This window comes from Jaculus jaculus, chromosome 10 (genome assembly GCF_020740685.1).
Source record: "Jaculus jaculus isolate mJacJac1 chromosome 10, mJacJac1.mat.Y.cur, whole genome shotgun sequence".
Lineage (NCBI taxonomy): Eukaryota > Metazoa > Chordata > Mammalia > Rodentia > Dipodidae > Jaculus > Jaculus jaculus.
Window position 1 is genome coordinate 38444879 of NC_059111.1, and position 22836 is coordinate 38467714.

Consider the following 22836-nt stretch of genomic DNA (forward strand, 5'->3'; position numbering starts at 1 on the left):
GGTCGGCCAGGCTGTCCGCAAAACCGGAAGCAAAGCCAAAAAGAGCAGCGGGAAAGGATAAACCTTCACACAAAAAGTGCAAGCAAAAGGGAAGAGGGTAGCAAAGGGCAAGCAGACTGAAGTGACTAAGCCAGAGACTAATGGAGACCTACCCGTGGAGAAGGGAGAGGCGAAGAGCGAGGAGAGGCCAGCCTCTAAGGAAGAGGGAGAGGAAGCCGCCAAGGCTGAGTAGTCATCCACCGTGTCCATCAGCATCCCTGTCTCCTTCTTGTACAATCCAGAGGAATATTTTTTTTATCAACTATTTTGTAAATGCAAGTTTTTTAGTAGCTCTAGGAACATTTTTTAAAAGGAGGGAATCCCACCTCATCCCATTTTTTAAGTGTAAATGATTTTTTAAGAGGTGAAATCATTTGCTGGTTGTTTATTTTTTGGTACAACCAGAAAATAGTGGGATATTGAATTATGGGAAGCTTTGACTGTCTTGGGTGTCAGCTCAACATTCCATAGGTGGGGGGTTAGTTTTATATCCTACAATACAAAGCATACTAAGTGGCAATTTGGAGTCACATTTGTGCATTTAATATGTCTTGAATATTTTCAATTACTCCTAGTCTGTGTTTTTAGTAGAGCCGTTTCCTAAGGGGAAAAAAAAGCAAAAAACAAAAAACCACTCCTTGGTCACTGCCCTGTTGTCAGCGCTGTGTGCCTCTGTGACATCTCTAGTCGTGGTAGTCCAGTGTTCTTAATGATTTTGATAGCGTACTGTGAAAGATGAAAAATTTGCATTTGCAGTGTATATGATACTAAATTGTGAACCAGTGGGAGTTGAGTAGAGATTGTGAGCATTTGAAGGTGTTTGTACATAAGAGCCTAATAAGGAAAAATGCCTCTAAGATTGAAGCTGGGTGTCAATGGAATAACTTCTAAAGAAACAATACATGGTCTTTAGATTTTTAGTACATGTGTTAAGACTTGTGTACAATTGAAATGTTTGTGTACTGTTCCTCAGCACCAATAAAAGTACGAACAAAAAAGCCTATCGTGGTCCTATCGGGTGATAGTTGTACAGTTTATTTCAAGGGCTCAAAGTGAAGAAACCGATATGTTATTCTTTTTTTGACCTTCCCTTTTATTTAAGTGAATTTCCTTCTTGGTGGCTATGTGGTTCGGAGGTGCTAAGGTCTCGAGGCTACTGGCTGAGTGTGTGGTAGTTACATATTGCTCCTGTCTCCCCTTTTCCTCATGAGGATGAAGTAGCAGGACCTTTGTCACAGGGTTGCTATCAGTATAAAGTAGACATTAGTTACTGGAGTATAGAAAGCATCACATAAAGTCATCATTATTGCACAACCCAACCTCTAGTTAGTGTTTTTTTTTTATTAAAATATAATATATATGTAGAAAGGTATTCATAACATGTGTTCAACCTATGAAATTTCATAAAGAACCCAACAAGTAAATCCTAAAACAGAAACCAGTACCCTTTGAGCCTGTTCATGCCTGACTGTAGTCACTGCTCCTCTCTTGGGGTAACAGGCATCCTGACTTCTGATTAGCTTTGTAGGTGGCTATTTGTAGTTGATATTATTACAGCAAAAGATAAGGGATTAGTGCAACAGTATTTTCTTCTTTACCCAAGACTTTTAAAAAATAGGTGCTAATTAGTCATTTAACATAAAGATATATTTTGTTTTCTAGGTTGAAAAAGCTCCTTGAACAAGAAAAAGCATACCAAGCTCGCAAAGAAAAAGAAAATACTAAGCGGCTCAATAAATTGAGAGATGAGCTTGTTAAGCTCAAGTCCTTTGCACTCATGCTGGTGGATGAAAGACAGATGCACATTGAGCAACTGGGCCTGCAAAGCCAGAAAGTACAGGATCTCACTCAACAACTGAGGGAAGAAGAAGAAAAGTTGAAAGCTATTACTTATAAGTCCAAAGAAGACAGGCAGAAGTTGCTCAAGTTGGAGGTGGACTTTGAACACAAGGCCTCGCAGTTTTCCCAGGAGCATGAAGAGATGAATGCTAAACTGGCCAACCAAGAGTCTCATAACAGGCAACTTAGACTCAAGCTGGTGAGTTTATCTCAGAGGATTGAGGAGCTGGAGGAGACCAACAAGAACCTTCAAAAGGCAGAGGAGGAGCTTCAGGAGTTAAGGGATAAAATTGCCAAAGGGGAATGTGGGAACTCCAGCCTCATGGCGGAGGTGGAAAATCTCCGAAAGCGCCTGCTTGAAATGGAGGGTAAAGATGAGGAGATCACTAAAACGGAGTCCCAGTGCAGGGACCTGAGGAAGAAGCTACAGGAGGAGGAACACCACAGTAAAGAGCTCAAACTTGAAGTGGAGAAGTTGCAGAAGAGGATGTCCGAGTTGGAGAAACTGGAAGAGGCATTTAGCAAGAGTAAGTCAGAGTGCTCCCAGCTCCACTTAAGCCTGGAGAAAGAAAAGAACTTAACCAAAGACCTGCTAAACGAATTGGAGGTCGTTAAGAGTCGCGTTAAAGAACTCGAGTGTTCTGAAAGCAGACTGGAAAAGGCTGAATTAAGCCTCAAAGACGACCTTACAAAGTTGAAGTCGTTCACGATGATGCTGGTGGATGAAAGGAAAAACATGATGGAAAAGATAAAGCAGGAAGAAAGGAAGGTGGATGGGCTTAACAGAAACGTCAAGGTGGAGCAGGGAAAGGTTATGGATGTAACTGAAAAGCTCATTGAAGAGAGCAAGAAGCTTTTGAGGCTGAAGTCTGAGATGGAGGAGAAGGTGTCCAGCTTGACAAAGGAGAGGGATGAGTTGCTGGGCCGACTGAAGAGTGAGGAAGAGAAGTCCTGTGAACTCAGCTGCAGCATTGACTCCCTGAAGAAGAGGCTTCATGGGGTCGAGGAGATGGAGAGGGACATGAGAAGAGTGAGGCCACACAAAGGCCCCGAGCTGCCCTGCCCGGAGGACAACAAGACCAAGGAGCTCACCCTTGAAATTGAGAGGCTGAAGCAGCGGCTGCAGCAGCTGGAAGTGGTGGAGGGCGACCTGATGAAGACAGAGGATGAGTACGATCAGCTGGAGCGGAGGTTTAGAACGGAGCAGGACAAAGCGAACTTTCTGTCCCAGCAGCTGGAGGAGATCAAGCACCAGATGGCCAAGAGCAAAGCTCTGGAGAAGGGCGAGGCGGCGAGCCAGGAGGCCGAGCTGCGCCACCGCTGCCGGCTGGAGGAGGCCAAAAGCCGGGACCTGAAGGCCGAGGTGCAGGCGCTCAAAGAGAAGATCCACGAGCTCATGAACAAGGAGGACCAGCTCGCCCAGCTGCAGGTCGACTACTCGATCCTCCAGCAGAGATTCGTGGAGGAGGAGAGCAAGAATAAGAGTATGGGCCAGGAGGTGCTGAGCCTGACCCGAGAGCTGGAGGTCTCCAGGCGCTACAGCCGTGCGCTGCGGCCCAGCGGCACGGGGCGCAGGATGGTGGATGCGCCCGTGACCTCCACCGGCGTGCAGACGGACACGGGCGCCGACGCCGCCGAGGACGAGACCCCAGCGGTGTTCATCCGCAAGTCCTTCCAGGAGGAGAACCACATCATGAGCAACCTCCGCCAGGTGGGGCTGAAGAAGCCGGTGGAACGGTCCTCGGTTCTGGACAGGTATCCCCCGGCTGCGAACGAGCTGGCCCTCAGGAAGTCCTGGATCCCCTGGATGAGAAAGAGGGAGGCGGGGCCCGCGCCCCCGCCAGAAAGAGGCCCTCGGCCGGACCCGGGCCCTGGACACCCGGGCGAGCTGGTCTTGGCACCCAGGCAGGGCCAGCCCCTGCACATCCGCGTGACCCCAGACCACGGGAACAGCACCGCCACCTTGGAGATAACCAGCCCCTCATCCGAAGAGTTCTTTTCTAGCACCACCGTCATTCCTACCCTAGGCAACCAGAAGCCCAGGATCACCATTATCCCATCACCAAATGTGATGTCTCAGAAGCCAAAAAGTGCGGATCCTACTCTTGGCCCAGAAAGAGCCATGTCTCCAGTCACAATCACCACATTCTCCAGAGAGAAGACCCAGGAAGGTGGGAGAGGCTCGTTCGCAGACAGGCCTGCGTCCCCCATCCAGATCATGACGGTGTCCACGTCCGCAGCACCCACAGACATCGCGGTTTCTCCCGAATCCCAGGACGTGCCCATGGGCAGGACTGTCCTCAAAGTGACCCCCGAAAAGCAGACTGCTCCCACTCCAGTGCGAAAATACAACTCCAACACCAACATCATCACCACCGAAGACAATAAGATTCACATCCACTTAGGCTCTCAGTTTAAGCGCCCCCCCGGGCCTGGGGCTGAAGGAGTGAGCCCAGTTATCACTGTGCGGCCCGTCAGCGTGGCCGCCGAAAAGGAGCTTTCCACCGGCACGGTCCTCCGTTCCCCCAGGAACCATCTCTCTTCGCGACCCGGGGCAAGCAAAGTGACGAGTACAATCACCATCACGCCGGTCACAACCTCGTCTACTCGAGGAACCCAGTCAGTGGTGAGTAGAAGACTCCAGAGCACAGACCAGCACAGGAGGGAGAAAAGATGCTGAAACTAAGACAAAACCGCAGGCCTTCCCCTCCATCCCGCAGCTTACAGATGCTTTAGGGCCGGGGCCATACTGAGAAATGAAAATCAAGTGAAAAAGGTTTCACTGAGAAGTAAAATCTAACCATTTTAATAAAAACTAGCGCTTTGATTAACTTGGACCAATTTTCAAGGAAACTTCCAATTAGTCGTTATAGACCCTTCAAAATACTTGAAGGGACAATCTCTTTGAAATGGCGTTGTAGAATAATCCTAAGGATTAAATTTTGACTTTTGCATTTAAAAAGCTTTTTAAAAATAAACATAGGAGAAAACAGTCTGTAGAGAAAGAAAACTATTCTCAGGCTAATTTCTATTTCATTCAATAGGTGATTATGTGCGGCAATAGCCATACTTTATTCAAAAAATAAGGTTAGAAGATTTTCATATGAAATTTTTTCTTTTTTCCTTCCCCTCCTCTTCCTCTTCCCCCTCCTCCTCTTCTTCCTCTTCCTCCTTCTTAGTTTTTTTTTTTTTTTTTTTTTTAAGTTTTCAAGGTAGGGTTTCACTGTAGCCCAAACTGACCTGAAATTTTGATTATGTAGTCTCAGGGTGGCCTTGAACTCACCTCTGCCTCCCAAGTGCTCACATTAAAGGTGGGCACCACTTAACTGGCTTGGTTGGTTTTTTTTTGTTGTTGTTGTTGTTTTTGTTTTTTTCGGGTAGGGTCTCACTCTAGCCCAGGCTGAGCTGGAATTCACTCTGCATTCTCAGGGTGGCGTCAAACTCATGGCGATCCTCCTACCTCTGCCTCCCAAGTGCTAGGATTAAAAGCATGTGTCACCATGCCCAGCTTTTTTTTCTTTTTTGACATGGGGGGGGGGTCTCACTGTAGCCCACGCTGACCTAGAATTCACTATGTAGTTTCAGGGTGACCTCATGACAATCCTCCGACCTCTGCCTCTGGAGTGCTGGGATTAAAGGCATGAGCCACCAGGTCCAGCTTCATATTGAAAATTTTTAAAGAAGTGATTTACATGTTTAAAAAACATATTTTATCTTTCAGAGAGCAAATGTTTTGTAAATATTATGCCTTGCTAGGATGATTATAAGAAAGCATGTCCCAAGTACAAAAACTAGACCCTAAAAATAAATTGTAGTTTTCAAAATGCTTCCTGTAATGGCCTTTATTTACCAGGAACAAAATTCTCAGAGAAAAGTGTGTATTTAAATTTAAGGTAACAGAGTAGAAATGATAATTCCTGAACACTGAACAAATTTTATAGTATATATTGAAATATCTTAAGAGGAAACTTATTAAGTACAGAAACTATGGCTTATTTTCCATACCATGTATATAATTTACATTAATTCTCCGTGCATGGACTCAAGGCATTTTTTTTATTAAACTTTTTTATTGGCAGTTTTCATATATGATATATTTTGATTACAATTCCTCTATTATCTCCTTTTGTCCCCCTTCCCCTAATCTCTTTCCACTGAATCCTCAAGGCAGATTTTACAGTATGAATTACTAATTACTGACTAATGGTCAGTAAAGCATTGAGTTATTGGTTCTGCTAGAGCCAAGCAGCATTCAGAATTATTTACCTGGGTGGTCACTGGGAGCTGGCAGGTGGCACCTAGGCACAGTCTGCCAAAGTCTTCAAGGAATAAAATAGGGAAAGCTGGATAACAGCTCTCAGAAGAGATGGATGAAGCCTAAGTGTTTCTAGATTAAATAAGAAAGTAAAATGGAGGTCAGGCACAGTGGCTCATGCACTTAATCCCAGCACTCAGAGGCAGAGGTAGGAGGATTACTGTGAGTTTGAGTCCACCCTGAGACTACATAATGAATTCCAGGTCAGCTTGGACCAGTGCAAGACCCTACCTCAAAAAAAAAAAAAAAAAAAAAAGTAAAATTAGAAACTTTACAAAACAAGAGAGAAAGTGCATTCTTCCCAGAAGAGGTTGGCTTGGTTTGGGGCGCTTCCTGCTCCTGGTGTGGATTAATGCCAGCAACAGATAACACTGTACTTTAAGTAGCACTTTTTTTATTTTGAGGTAGGGTCTCACTCTAGTTCAGGCTGACCTGGAATTCACTATGTATTCTCAGGGTAGCCTAGAACTCAAGGCAATCCTCCTACCTCTGCCTCCCAAATGCTGGGATTAAAGGTGTGCACCACTATGACCAGTTCAGTAACAGACTTTTTAAAGAGAGAAAAAAGAGGGGGTGAGGAACCAGTACAGCAGCAGCAGCATTGACAGGAGACATCAGGACAGCACTGTTTTTGTACTGGGTACTTAACACAATGTGTGGCCCTCAGCACTCAACAGAGCAGCAGCCAGATGCCATTTTAAAAAAGACTCCCTCTGGGTGTGATGGTACACACCTTTAAATCCCAGCACTCTGGAGGCAGAGGTAGGAGGATCTCCATGAGTTTAAAGCCATCCTGAGACTAATAGTGAGTTCCAGGTCAGCCTGGGCTAGAGTGAAACCCTACCTCAAAAAAAAAAAACAAAAACAAAAGACTCCCTTTGGGTTGGCAAGTCATAGCCTAGATTCCCAGTGAACCACACTCTTGGGAAACTCAAGGCAAGTATCATGGGACTATATGCTAAAACCTGTCCACGGCCAGACTGAGGGGTAAGAAATTGAGTTAGAACCACAGTATTCAATGACCTGGAAACCTGAATGGAACCCAGATCTGCAAGGGGAACTTTCATACAGGCTCCAAGAATTGTGCAGATAATGTGAAGGATAGCATAGGGGCAGGGCCAACATTCCTTCACCAGACTCCTGAAGGACTACACAAATGTGTGATCAATACCTGAGACCCCACTTGGACAAAATTGGATCTCCATAAAGAAGACTCAGGGGCTGGAGAGATGGCTTAGGGGTTAAGCACTTGCCTGTGAAGCCTAAGGACCCCATTCGAGGCTTGATTCCCCAGGACCCACATTAGCCAGATGCACAAGGGGGCGCACAGGTCTGGAGTTCGTTTGCAGTGGCTGGAGGCCCTGGTGCGCTCATATTCTCTCTCTCTGCCTCTTTCTCTTTCTGTCATTCTCAAATAAATAAGTAAAATAAACAAAAAATAAATAAAAAAATAGAAGACTCAGAAGTGAGAGCAGGACTTCCCAGTAGTGAGACCATCCACAAGACATAGTGAAAGACCTTCCAGGGGTAACACAGGTTTTTGGGAGCCAGGAAAGGAGCACAGAAGACTGGAGACTGAATCCAGTGATCAGTGATCAGATACAGGATTACCTATATCTTCATTTAGCTTTCTCTCCACTTTATTCCTCCTGTATTGTGAACTTATCAGGCTAGCACAGTCCTGCATCTTGACCTCTTCTTTTGCCTTCCTTACTCTTTCCTTCTTCATTTTTCTCTTCCATAAAACAGACTGATCTGGTTTGCTGAGATCTGAGATGATTAACATTTTTGATCACATTTCTTTAATACCTTTTTTTACAATCAACTTGTTGCCAAAGCTACCTCATTTCTTTCTCCCATTTGTCCCTACCATCTTGCCTTCTATTTGTTCCTACTTATTTATCTATTTATTTCTATTTCCCTCTTTTACTTTCTTTTTTTAACAAATATTTTATTTATTTATGAGAGAGAGAGAGAGAGAGAGACAGCAAATGAGAGAATGGGTGTGCCAGGGCCTCCAGCCACTGCAAACAAACTCCAGATGCATGTGACTCTTGTGCATCTGGCTTAGGTAGGTCCTGGAGAATTGAACCAGGATCCTTTGGCTTTGTGGGCAAATGCCTTAACTGCTAAACCATCTCTCCAGCCCCTCCTTCCTTTACTTTCTATCAACTCAATAGTATTATTCTGCTTTTTGTCTTTTTTCTTTTTTGTGCATACCCACAGTAACTAATGTATTCATGCCCTCTTGTTTTCTAAGATGATTAGGACTTAAGGAATTGTTGTATTGTGTTTGACTCTTACTGTAATGTCATAGTGGGTCAACCTCTTGATAGTGATTGTTGTTGCTGACAGTATTCTGCTCTCAGGGGAGGGATGGAAATTGAACCACACATCCTGAACACTGGTTTAAAAGAGGAAAATGACATCCCAACTCTATTTCAATCTAGAACCCCTTGAACATTGCAAACACTACCACTGAATGAATAAAGGTAACTTAAAAAAAAATTCAACCAATCACCAAACTCCAGAGGTGAACATTCCAATGTAAACATACAAGAAACACAAAGAACCAAAGCGACAAGTCTCCTCCCCAGATCACCAATCCCGGAGTAATAGCCTCAAAATGAAAGTGAACTAAACAAAATTCTGAATAAAGAAAATTTTTTAAAACAATGACTATAAAATGAAATCAAAGGGCTGGAGAGATAACTTAGTGGTTAAGTTGATTGCCTGAAAAGCCTAAAGACCCATGTTCTACTCTCCAGATCCCACATAAGCCAGATGCACCAAGGTGAGGCACGTTAAAGGTTGCACATGCCCACTAGGTGGTACAAGCATCTGGAGTTCTATTTCAGTGGCTGAGGCCCTGGTGTGCGCGCGCGCGCGCGCTCTCTCTCTCTCTCTCTCTCTCTCTCTCTCTCTCTCTCTCTCTCTACTTTATATATCAGGGAGAACCCAAATGAACTCCTGCGTGAATTACCTGAGAACACGTACAACTGAGTGAGATTAGGAAGTCCATATGCAATATAAAAATGGAATACAAGTAACATAGAAAAACTGAAGAAATACTAAAATGAAATACTGGTTCAAAAAAAAAAAAAAAACTTGAGCAGAAACCTCAGCATTAGAATGGATCACAGAAAGAACAGAATATTAAGCTTTGAAAACAAGGTAGAGGACTTGGTATGTTCAGTCAAGAAAATTAACAAATGCATAAGATTAATAAATTAATAAAAATAAGAAAAATGAATGGACCAAGTGAGATTAATAAAACTTTGAAAAGATCAAATCTGTATATGAACGGTGGTTATATAAAAGACTTTCATGCTAAATGCATAGAGAACATTTAAATAAATTATACTAGAAAATTTCTCAAATGTAGAGAAAGAGACTCTCATCCATGTAAAGGAGGCATTTAGGGCACAAATCACACAAGATCAGAAAAGAACCTCTCAAGTCATATTATTGAAATAGTAAAAATACATAACAAAGAACATATATTGAAATCTGCAAGAAAGAAACAAGTCACATATAAAAACAGGCCCTTCTGAATCACAGCTAATTTCTCAACAGAAACTTTAAAAGCAAGAAGGGCTTGCAATGATGAATTTCAAGTTCTGAACAGCTGTCAAACCATGCTACTATCCCAACAAAACTATTTGCCATAATTAGAGGGGGCAGAGAAACTCCATGATAAAACCATGTTAAAGGAATTCATGACCACTAAGTCAAGTCAGCTCGAAAGAAGATATTGGAAGGAATCTTTTTGACTGAAGAGAATAATGCAAACATCCTTGAGGATACAGAGAAGAAAAACAAAACAAAACACTAAAACAGTAACTAAGAAGTCAATGATAAGAAAATAGCAAGCATATGAAATTAACAAAATGACAGGAATTAATACACACATTTAATAATAACTCTAAACACTAATGGTCTAAACTTCCCAATCAAAAGACAGACGAGCTTATCACATTCAAAACAGTATCTATTTGTTGTCTCTAAGAAACACACTTCAAGCCAGGTGTGGTGATACATGCCTTTAATCCCAGCCCTCCTGAAGCAGAGGTAGGATCACCATGAGTTTGAGGCCACCCTAAGACTATGTAGTGAATTCCAGGTCAGCCTGGGCTAGAGGAAGACTCTACCTTGAAAACCAAACAACCAATAAAAAATAAAATAAAAAGAAAGGAAGAAAGAAACACACTTCATCATCAAAGAAAGATGTTACCTGAGGATAAAAGGACTAATACCTGACATAAAAGACTTCAAATCAAAACTAGTTAAAAGAGATTTTTTTTTAAAAAAAAGATCAATAAATGCTGAATAAGACTTATAGATTAATTCTAGCACAAAGCAGTGGGTGACTTCAATGTTGCACTCTCGAGATCATTCTGGCAAAAAGTAAGCAGAGAAATATTTCATGCAAATACACATTTCTCTCAGAAGGTCATAGAACTTTCTCTAAAATAGATCATATAGTGGGATACAAACTAAATCTTAATAAAAATGGAAAAAGTGAAAGAATTCTTTGTGTGCTATGCATTGAATAGAGGACTCAGATATAAACTCACACAGCTACAGGAACCTGGTTTTTGACAAAGATGCCAAAAATATACATTGGAGGAAAGAGAATCTCTTCAACAAAAGGTGCTGGGAAAACTGGATATTCACATGTAGAAGACTGAAACTAGATCTCTATACCTCATCCTGCACAAAAATCCAATCCAAATGGATCAAAGGCTTTAATGTCAGACCTGAAGCTCAACTCTGAAACTGTGAGAGGGAAAAGCAGGGAAAGCACTTCAAGAGATTGGCATAGGCAAAGACTTTCTACACAGGATTCTAGTTGCTCAGAAAATAATGGCAACAATTGACAAAAGGTACCTCATAAAATTTAAAAGCTTCTGTGCAGCAAAGGAAGCAGTTCACAGTGAAGAGGCAGTCTACAGAATGAAGAAATCTTTCCAAGGTGTACATCTGATAGTATCAATATCTAGACTATACAAATAACCTGAAAAACTAAACAAAAAGTCATACAACCTACTAAGGTAATGAAATGAACAGACAGTTCTCTCAAGGTGAAATAAAAATGACCAATAAACATGAAAGAAATTCAACTTCATTAGCCATCAGAGAAATGCAAACCAAAACTTCATTGAGATTCCATCTTATGCCAGACATAATTTAGGCTGTGGAAGGCAAAGAAGACTCTAGAAGTCCCTGACTGAGTCAGAGTCAGAGTAAAACTAAAGCTGCTTAGTAATTATGAGGTAGTGTGCACAAAAAAGTCACCAGAGGCAGTGTCACAGGTCACAAGGCAAGGGAAGGAGTGCATTGACAAGCTTTGGCTATGTAATGCGACATGCCTGGCAGGCTTGGGAGATAGTGATCCTATTGTTCTGAGGCAGTTGGAAATGGGAAGAAAAGGCAGATGCAGAAAATGGAGACACAAATAGGGATTGGATATTGAAGGCAGGCACATGGGTTATGATTTTGACATGCAATTTCATTGAGTAGGTAAAGGGAGCTATTGAACCTGAAGAAAACTACATTATTTTTGCTTTGGAATGGTTTATTTAGAACATAATATAAAGGATAAATTAGAAGGGACAGAGGATAAAGACGGATGGTATCCCAATTTTTCAGGCCAGAGATAGAATAGGCTTAAATAAAGTATGATAGTGAAAATGAAGACAGAGATATGTTGAAAATTGAAAGCCAGGTTTGGTAGTACATGCCTATCATTCTAGTACTCAGAAAACGTGCAAGAGGATTGTTGGTTTCTGGCCAGCCTGCCTAAGTAGTAAGACATTGTCTAAAAAGGAAAAGAAATTAGGAAAGAAAAAATAATTGAAAAGGTTTCATGACAAATCGAGTGTAGAAGGTGGTTCTGCAGTTCGTGGTTTTGTTATGTGTGTGGATAGGATAGGAAATACAAGGAGACTGATGTAATCTGATACTTGAGGTATGTGATTTTTGACATTCCCAGTGGATGCTGTGCATCTCCAATGAGTGGCTGGAACTCAGATGTCCATTTCAGGAGGGCACTGAAAGCTAGAGGTTCTAGGGGTTGGGCACATGGGAAAATAAGAGGATTCTCAGGGTGACTGTGATTAAAAAAAAAAAAATTAAGCTGGGCATGGTGTCACACGCCTTTAATCCCAGCACTTGGGAAGCAGAGATAGGAGGATCGTTGTGAGTTCAAGGCCACCCTGAGAATACATAGTGAATTCCAGGTCAGCCTGAACTAGTGTGAGTCCCTACCTCGAAAAACCAAAAAAAAATTTTTTTTAATTTATTTGAGAGAGAGAAGTGCATATGTGTGTGTGTGTGTGTGTGTGTGTGTGTGTGTGTGTGTGTGTATGTATGTATGTATGTATGTATGTATGTATGTATGTATGTAGAGAGAGAGAGAGAGAGAAAGAGAAAGAATAGGCACACCAGGGCCATCAGCCCTTGCAAATGAACTTCAGAAGCATGCACCACCTTGTGTATCTGGCTTATGGGATCCCAGGGAATTGAACCTAGATCCTTTGGCTTTGCAGGAATGTGCCTTAACCATTAAGCCATCTCTTCAGCCCAACTGAAAATTTTAAAAAGTGCCGAGACAAGGGCATGGTGACATACCTAGAAGGCAGGCAAGATAGAACAAGGAGGCATCGAGATAGGAAAGGAGCCACTAGAGGCAGGAAATGAGTTGGTAACACTCACACAAGAAACCAAATCAGGAGGATGCTTAGGGAGTTTTTAAGGAGGGTGTGCTCAGGGATGAAATTAAAGAGGGAGAGGAGTTTGAGTTCATTAGCAGGTGATGGAGGGAGTGCTCAGTTTATCCCTGTTGGGGGGGGGGGCATGTCTGCATTTCCTCTATGAAATAAGCATTAAGATCATCTTCCGTGGGGGTAGGGGACTAAGCTCAGTGTAGAAGTCTCAAGAAAGGGAAAAGAGGAAGTAAAATATATTCTTAGGGTCATCTGTAGGTGCTCCTTTGTGGCAGCAGTCATGCTGATGTTCATATTGATGGGCATGCAGGGGAAACTCACCAATAATCTCCCCTTGTCTGTGTTTTCTCTCTTCCAGTCAGGACAAGATGGGTCATCCCAGCGGCCTACACCCACCCGCATTCCTATGTCAAAAGGTATGAAAGCAGGAAAGCCAGTAGTGGCAGCCCCAGGAGCAGGAACTGTGAGCAAATTCGAGCCTCGAGCTGAGACTCAGTCTATGAAAATAGAACTGAAGAAGCCTGCAGCAAGCAGCACTGCCTCTCTTGGAGGGGGAAGGGCTGAGGGCACTGGCTGAGGGGTATGTTGTGCCCATGCTACTGCTGCCATGGAAACAAACCTTTTTGATTGTGCCAACCCATTACATGTACTAAGTTCTTGTTCGTAAAATAACCAACTAATAGCCATGTGTTTCCCTTTGTGTCAGTTTGTTCTAATGCTGGGAAGCACAGTGATTAGCCAACCTGCTGTTGGCTGTGAGGTTTCCTGAGGATGCTGGGCCTCTGTTTTGCCCATCAATTTAGCCCATCAGTTACAAAAACCTTAACATCTTCATGGCTCCCCAAATTTCCAAAGTAATCCAGGTTTAATAAACTGTTCTAGAGTAATTTTATTTTTTTCCTGAAGCTCTATTATGAAACAAGTATACTGTGTAACAGTTGTCATTTGCAACTATCAAATCTTGAATTTGATGGATAAGATATAAGAAAAATCTCATAGCTATTGGGCATGGACCTCTAAAATTTAGGAAAAACAAAAGCCCCTAATATGACTTAAGAAGCACACTGAACATGAAATAAAATGAACATGAACTATGGAATAAAAAAAAAAAAACAGAGTTGGACTCATTTGTGTGTGGGTTGTGTGTATTGTAGATGTTTTGGCCACCTCCAAAACATTCTTAGCATTTTATGGGCAATAATTTTAGAAGCATTAATAGCAGACTCATGCTTTATTCAAGTGTGCAATTGCTTTAAATTGTAGAGCAGTTGAATAGAGCTGCCAAATGACCCTTTGTAACTCAAAGAAAGTGATGTATAGAAAAAGTAGAAAGCAAATTTAGATACATAAATGCCAAGGGAAAAAATGATATCATCCACATTTTCCTCAGCTAAACCTGGACTTTATTTGCAAATATAGAAGAGTTTATGATTTGAAGTGTGTATGTATGTGCATACATGTTTGTGGTGTGGATAAGAGCATCATTATTCCTATCAGTTTTACTCATGTTTGAGTATTTTTCTCTTAATTTTAAGCATGTTTTAATAAGCATGGATAGGGTCTGAATGAAAAAATTCCAAGTAAAAGTGGACTTTGTGATTCAGTCACATAACCACAAATGAGCTCAAGGCTGGCTAGTCCGTAGTTTAGCATGCCCATGTCTTTCATAGGGCATGTCTTTGCCAATCCTTTTGAGCCAAGTAGGTGATATTGACAAAACACATTATCTACAGAGTTAGTGATTTTTGTTTTTTCATTTCTGAATTGTTGCAGTTAACAAGTACATGGAGTACATGTATAGCACCTGCTCTTGATGTTGGGGAAAAGGCAAATTGGAAAAAACAAAAAAGATGTATGATTAGTTTGGTGCCCACAGACCAACATGTTTCCTGATATAAAGTTCTTCTCTGCATTCTTTTCCATGCTTGGTTTCCTATGCCTTGCAGAACTTGGCTTTGAATTGGACATGGTGGTACCTCCAGTTTACTCATTTCAGCATTCTGTCACTTGCTATCAGCATCTGTAGTAAAACCTGAGTAACCATGTTCACATGTTGATTGAAAGGTCAAAGATAAGAGAGAGACCAAAGAGTCCATCTGTTTAAGAAGTGCAATCTTGGGCCCTTTGAAATATGACAATTTACCTCTTAGAATACTGACTTATTTAAAAAAATTATTTATGAGGGAAAAGAAAAATAATGGGCATACTATTGCCTCTTGCCACTGCAAACCAACTCTAGAAGCATGTGCCACATTATACATCTGGCTTTATAAGTCCAGGCCTGTGGGATTTGCACGCAATCACCTTTAATCATGTAGCCATCTCCCCAGTCCCTGACTTACTATTTTTCAATATGAAACATTGCCCCTTTCATCAGGTGGATATCCAACCTTTTCAAAAACAAGGACACCCATTATTTTTACTAAGGCCTACCTAACATATGTGGAGTATTAAGTGTTAAGGCTCCAGGACACACTGTATTTAAGCAATGATGTGACAAAAGAACTAAACACTGTATTCCTTTAGACTTACCTGCTGTTTTGCACACACATGCATGTGCGCATGTGTGTATGTGTGTGTTGTACAAGGTGTGCATGCTTGTGTGTGGATAGATCAGGTGTCATCTTCAATCACTCTCTACCTTATTTATTAAGACACAGTCTTAATTTAACTAATTAACTAAACCCAGAGCTCACCAATTCAGATAGTCTGGCTAGTTAGCCTGCCCCTGAGATCTGCCTGTCTCTGTCTCACACACACTGGAATTATAGGTGCATACTACCTTACATTTATGTGGGTGCTGGGAATCTAAACTCATCCTCACACTTGTATGGCAAGGACTTTATTCACTGAGCCACACAGCCCTTCAAGTGAATTCTATCATAATATTTTGTCACTTTATGATGTTCTTGCTTTTACCCGCATACACCATGGTGATGAACCCTCCTGAAAGTCCACATCATTGTTGTGAGAGTGCTCAGAAAGGCTTAACAGTAGTTGTGCAGGGTATTTATGCACCTAGGTCTGTCCCAGAGACATGAGCAAGTACAGCACTTGGCAGAACAATACACAGCCACTTTTCAGAAATCATAGAAAGTGACTCCTCCATGGCAGTTTCTCCTCTTAATTCTAGAAACCAATTCTCCATTTGTTGATTAGCATTGCTTTCAACCACACATTAGAAATGAGATCTATTGGGGGTAGGAAGTGGAGGATTAAATACTTCTATTTGCAAATATAATGCTTTAAAGATGCTATTTAGTGTGCTTTGATAGGAGCGATTGGAATTAAAAGTTTAGAATCTTCTCTCTGTCCTGAAGCACATTGTGTGATGTTAAAAGAAAACAGGTCTTACCACAGCTGATGTGTATACCTGCTACTCAGGTCCTGCCATGAAAAATTAAGGGGTAGGCACTTGGGTGGAACATGTGTGTCATATCTATGGACTTCACCTTTTAGGGAGGAGTATACTGGTACAATTCACATAGCTAGAGAGGATACCCTGTCCTAGCCCACCTGTAAATAACTTGAATATGTTTACTATTTTTAAACTTCATTTATTACTTATTTGTAGGCACAGAGAGTTGGGAAGGGGGTGGGGAAGAGAACAGAGAGAAAAGAGTATGGGTGTTCCAGAGTCTCTTGCCACTGCAAACAAACTTCAGATGCATCTACTACTTTGTGCATCTGGCTTCACGTGGGTCCTAGGGATGTGAACCTGGGCCATCAGGCTTTGCAAGGAAGGGCCTTCAACCACTGAGCAACTCTCCAGCCCCTATGTTGACTATGTTTGAACACCATGACATTGACCACACATTCATGGTCCCAGAAATGTTCTGTTGAGTTTATCACGTCTTAACAATATATGCTTCATATCTAAGTTATCTGCTTAAATAGTGTTATTCAGTTTCTCTTGAAATTTCTGTTGTTTTTGCACTGAGGACTAGCTAATGAATGTTTTCAAGAGGAAATGAAAATAAATAGCATTCATAGGTAGTATAGGGAATAGAGAATTTCTATCTATCTATTGATCTATCATCTATCTATCTATCTATGATTTATTTATTTATTTATTTTTAATTTAATTTATTAGTTTTCTTTTCAGCAAATACAGGCAGTTTGGTACCATTGTTTAGGCTCATCTACGATCTACCCCCTCCCATTGGACCCTCCTTGTTGATGTAAATGGGTCGTGCATTGTGGAGTTAGCCCCCAGTTATTGGTATGATAAATGTCTCTGCAAATCATGACCCAACATGTGACTCTGACATTCTTTCCGCCCCCTCTTCCGCAAAATTTCCCTGAGCCATGTTGGGTTCATTTTTGGTCTGCTTCAGTGCTGAGGTGTTGGGGGCCTGTGAGGCTCTGGCTCTCTCATTTGGTAGGAGTTGATTTTTCTCTGCGTTGGTCTCCTTCCCCTTTGTGCTGGTATCCGGTTCACAGGAAAACATCACCCTTGCTTGTTTTGCCAATTGTCCTTAGTTTCAGTTGGGCCCCTTTTGAGGTATGTTGGGGCAGCTCTCTCCTTAGGATCTGCATCTGTCTTTCTTTCCCTGGTATCTGGAGTGCAGCTAGGCGGTCGCCATCTTGGCCGGAAGTCCTATGATTTATTTTTGTTGGTTTTTCAAGATATGGTCTCCCTCTAGTCCAGGCTGACCTGGAATTAACTATTTAGTCTCAGCTGGCATCAAACTCACAATGATCCTCTTACCTCAGCCTTCAAGTGCTAGGATTAAAGACTGGAATGATACAAAAACACAGCTAGCAATTTAAAATATAAAAAGACTTGAATCTTTCACACTCTCATAGATTCAGAATACTGGGAAAAGAACAAGCCTTTCCTGACTGGAAAATTAGAGGAATGAAGATAAGAAGAGCACATGTGGGCAGGGGAGGCTGCCTAGTTGTAGGTACTTCCCTGACATGCAAGGCCCTGAGGCTGATCCCTAATAAATCAAAGAAAACAAAAAGAGGCTGATGAGGAGAAAGAGGGATAGAGGGAAAGAAAAAGAATACGTGAAATAATGAGATGAGCATATAGAGGAATTAAAATTTTCCCCAATTTTAATATTTCTCTTCTAACTCATCCTTCATGGGTCTCATTGTAAATTACTGCTTTGGTCTCTATACTTCAACTTGCCCCTGCCTTTCTCTCACAGAACCCAGCACTCTACCACTGATCTACATCCAGAATGAGACTCACTTTCTCACTTGTTCCATACAGGATAAAATATACCTTGGCATCTTCTAATTTAGTAAAATTTATACTTCACTTATGAGTCTTCTATACCTTCCCATCTTCTTCCATGCCCAGCTATAAACATAAAAATTAATACTTAACTCCACATCTACAATTCTTCATTATCCTTTAGTAACTATTTTTCTTCAGGAAATTCATTCACATTTTTAAAATATCCATCTCTATTAGAAGACAATATAAAATACTCATTTCCTACAAGTCCCTGTGACTCAAAAGTACTTCTTCATTCTTCCCTCTCACCCAATAGTCTTTCATCTCTCTAGCCTCTGACCCCGAAGTCCTTCCTCACTCCTCCCTCTTCCCCAAAAGTCCTTCCTCGTCCTTCCCTCACCCAATAGTCCTTCCTCACTCTTCCCTCTCCCCCGAAGTCCTTCCTCACTCTTCCCTCTCCCCCGAAGTCCTTCCTCACTCTTCCCTCTCCCCCGAAGTCCTTCCTCACTCTTCCCTCTCCCCCGAAGTCCTTCCTCACTCTTCCCTCTCCCCCGAAGTCCTTCCTCACTCTTCCCTCTCCCCCGAAGTCCTTCCTCACTCTTCCCTCTCCCCCGAAGTCCTTCCTCACTCTTCCCTCTCCCCCGAAGTCCTTCCTCACTCTTCCCTCTCCCCCGAAGTCCTTCCTCACTCTTCCCTCTCCCCCGAAGTCCTTCCTCACTCTTCCCTCTTCTTCTTCCCAGTTGAAAAGATGATTTGAGCTATCTTCCTGCTCCTGCCATGCTTCTTCTGCTATAATAGGCTCTTCCATTCAGTAGTATAAGCCAAACTGTACTTCCTTTCCCTGATTTTCTTTTTTTCTTAGAAACTAGAACATAACTGATACATTATGCCCTATCTTTTTTAGATATAACATTTATTTATTTAAGTTTTATGCAATATATAGACTGTTAATTTTAATATTGTTCCTTGATCTGCCAAGTAGTATACTTTGAGGATGTTTTCTGTCACTTTTCCTCCTGTTTTAATCTTTCATCTGTTTGGTTTCGTCAGTATCAAAGTCGTATTTTTTTTCCAAATAGTTTATTTGATCTGCCAAACACCTATTGGTAATTTTTCCCACAATTAAGCACAGCAGTTTCATATTTTTCTCTTGGAGGCCTTCCTACTATAGCCCTTTGCTTGCCTCAGGCTGGACTGCTTGTCCTGGAGGCATGCTGCCCAGCTGTTGTCCTTTTGTCTGGGTCAATCCACTTTCTTTTTTTTTTCTTACACCTCTTTCATCTACATAACTGTGTGCCTGTTACCTATGTACTGTTCTCTGTAAACCCCTCCAGGAACATCCCTGCATCTGAGGCATGCATTCTGGATCTAGGTCAGGGGAGAGGAGGTACACTTTGCACTCATCTCATTCCCTTTGATCTTTTCATTATTGTGCCTACACCCAGGCCTTAGTAGGCCAACTTTTTCTGAAAATCATTTGCTAGTCTTCAGTGACAAGAGCAAGGCTTTGCTTTTCTCCATCTATGATCCAGGCATCTGTGGATCTCCTTTCACATGGGTTCTGGGTGTCCAAACTGAGGTCTCCATGCTATGAGGAAAATGCTTTACCAGATGAAATATCTCCCCAGCCCCATAATTTGAGACTCATTGTGGCTGGACTTTCTAATTCTCTAATCTTGTTACCTTTCCTTTGTTTTGAGCCACCTTACACCCCAGGTTCATGGGCCTGCTCAGTTTGCTTCTCCTCCCTGCAGTGCCCTCATTTCTTCTTTCTGGCAGTTATGTACCTCCCCATTTAAAATTTCTTATAAAGATTCTCCTCTAGAAAGATAAACTATCATTTTACGTTCTATCCTAAGGGTTAAACACCTTGTCCATTGCTGTCAAAAGCTGCCACCGATGCCAACTTCTCTACAGAAGCAAATATACCAGAGGAAGGTTGATAAGAACTAGGACAAGTAAGGGGTTCATGATTCCTTCTTTTGTCCACAGTACAAGCCTGTGCAAATGTCACCACAGGAACACATCATAGACCATTGGGTAGAGATGGTGGAATTAAAGAAAATCCACATACATTTCCTGGGCAGTGCAAACATCCATGAGGGATCACCAATGGCTCTCTACCACCTCACCCTCTCTGACTTAACTGGGGAACACAGAGGGCACTTTGGGAAAGAGGTACCTCAGAGGTTGGTCATGTGCTTCAGATTCATGAAGGGCACTCCAAAATAGTACAAAGAGGGTTTTATTTTAATAGAGCAAATACTACCACCACCAAGCAGGATTTGCATGAACTCCTGCCCCATTCCCAGGGCTAGGAATTGAATCCAGGGCCTCGCACATGCTAGGCAAGCAGTTTCCCACTGAACTGCATACCAGCCCTACCAAGTAGAATATAGACTTAGGATAAATATTGTCACAACTATCCAGAAAGGGATTGTTGCTGAACAATGGACAAGATACTGAGAAAGTTTAAAACCAGGGGACTAGAGTAATGCTTTCTCCTGACACCAAAACATCATGGAAAATCACCTTACCCTGGCTTACGGTTTAGAAGTTATCTACAGTCTTTGTGATTTTGCATCTTCCCTGAATCATAATATGACATATATCCCTACCATGTAGCAAGCACCTTAGAAGAGTCCTTTTTATCCTAACAACTAATGATTATTTGCTTATCTTGTGCTACTGTTACATGTGATAGACAGAACTTCACATCACAGAGGTTGGTGGGGCTCACCAGACCTTACTTATCAAGAGGACCATTACCTCTATAATTAAAGAAGGGCTGGAGAGCTGGCTGAGCAGTTAAGGCATTTGCCTGCAAAGTGAAAAGACCCAGGTTCGGTTCCCCAGGACCCACGTTAGCCAGATGCACAAGGGGATGCATGTGTCTGGAATTTGTTTGCAGTGGCTGGAGGCCCCGGCATGCTCACTGTCTCTCTCTCTCTCCCTCTTTCTCTGACAAAGAGAGAAAGAAAGAAAACTCTTTTTAAAAAAGAAGAAGGGCTGGAGAGATGGCTTAGCGGTTAAGCGCTTGCCTGTGAAGCCTCAGGACCCCGGTTTGAGGCTCGGTTCCCCAGGTCCCACATCAGCCAGATGCACAAGGGGGCGCACGTGTCTGGAGTTCGTTTGCAGAGGCTGGAAGCCCTGGTGCGCCCATTCTCTCTCTCTCCCTCTATCTGTCTTTCTCTCTGTGTCTGTCGCTCTCAAATAAATAAATTTAAAAAAATTTTTTTTAAATTCTTCTTAAAAAAGAAGAAAAACAGCAAAATCCTCTTCCCCAAATAAAAATGATAAAAGAAAAAGTCTAAGGTTTAGAGATGTCATATCATCATATTAAAGGTGAAGCCATGATTTTTATTTTTATTTTTTTATGAGAGGGCAAGAGGGAGTGAAAGAGAGAGTGAGACAGCAAGCGAGAAAGACAGAATTGGTGCACCAGGGCCTCTAGCCACTGCAGTCGAACTCCAGATATGTGTGCCACATTGTGCACATGCATGACCTTGTATGCACATGTCATGTTGTGTGTCTGGCTTACATGTGTTCTGGGGAGTTGAACCTGGATCCCCAGGCTTTGCAGGCAAGCACCTTCTCTCCAGCCCCAAACCATGATTTTCTTTTTTTTAAATTCTTGGGCTGGAGACATTGCTCAGCAATTAAGGTGCTTGTTTGTAAGGCCTAACCACCTGAGTTTAATTCCTCAGTACCCACATAATGCCAGATGCACAAAGTGGCACATGAATCTAGAATTCATTTGCAGTGGCTAGAGGCCCTGGGAAGCCCATTCTCTCTCCTTCCCTCTCTCTCTCTGTCTTTCTCTCTCTCTCTCTCCTCGCAAGTAAATAAATAAAAATATTTTTAAAAATAAATTGTAGGGCTGGAGAGATGGCTTAGCGGTTAAGCGCTTGCCTGTGAAGCCTCAGGACCCCGGTTCGAGGCTCGGTTCCCCAGGTCCCACGTTAGCCAGATGCACAAGGGGGCGCACGCGTCTGGAGTTCGTTTGCAGTGGCTGGAAGCCCTGGCATGCCCATTCTCTCTCTCTCCCTCTATCTGTCTTTCTCTCTGTGTCTGTCGCACTCAAATAAATAAATGAAAATTAAAAAAAAAATTCTAAATGTAAAGATAGGCTTAAACACTTAGCCTCTGCACTTGAAAGTATAGAAAAGTATATGGCTCAAACTTTGTTTCCCCATATTATAGTTTTTCTTTGTAATTAATGTTATATATGAATCATTTCAAATTTGATTATTATGGAAATGACATTCTATGTGATATTTAAGGATTAACTTGCCTGAAAAAGAAGTTATTAGTCATAACTATAATTATTGATAACTCCTGTAGCCTGGGGAGGTAATGGGACAATTTAGGCTGGTGGTGTAGGGGAAAATGTTTTAGAAGGAAACAAGTAAACTATTAAGTGATTGAGAAACCCCTGAGAGTTTAGATCATCTTGTTCAAACCTTCTGGGGCAAATGACAGAACTGATTACTGGAAGTATTTATTAATTAGCTGAGCTGACTCCAAAAGAAGGAATATAAATCCAAGTCAACAGAGGAAGTTATTGAACTTCCTATTTAAAACAGATGTTTTATCAGAATGTCTGAATGTGATAATAATAGGATTGAATCCTGAAGCACTTTGTGAAAATAATAAAATTAAATGATACCTACCTATTCCTATGTCTAGATTATATATAGAATGTAGGATTTTTAAAATTATTA

General features: G+C 41.9%; 1 protein-coding gene across 2 annotated transcripts in view; it reads left to right on the forward strand.

Annotated features, from left to right (window-relative positions):
• Positions 1 to 22836, forward strand: part of Filip1 (filamin A interacting protein 1) — a 259788-nt gene that overhangs the window by 231170 nt on the left and 5782 nt on the right. The window contains exons 5-6 of one of the 2 annotated variants that reach the window (XM_045160606.1): positions 1702 to 4504; positions 13280 to 13337. In XM_045160606.1, the coding sequence (XP_045016541.1) occupies positions 1702 to 4504; positions 13280 to 13337 (2861 nt within the window). Of the gene's footprint in view, positions 1 to 1701; positions 4505 to 13279; positions 13981 to 22836 lie in introns of those variants that run through there. The other variant, XM_004660402.2, reaches the window with a different exon arrangement.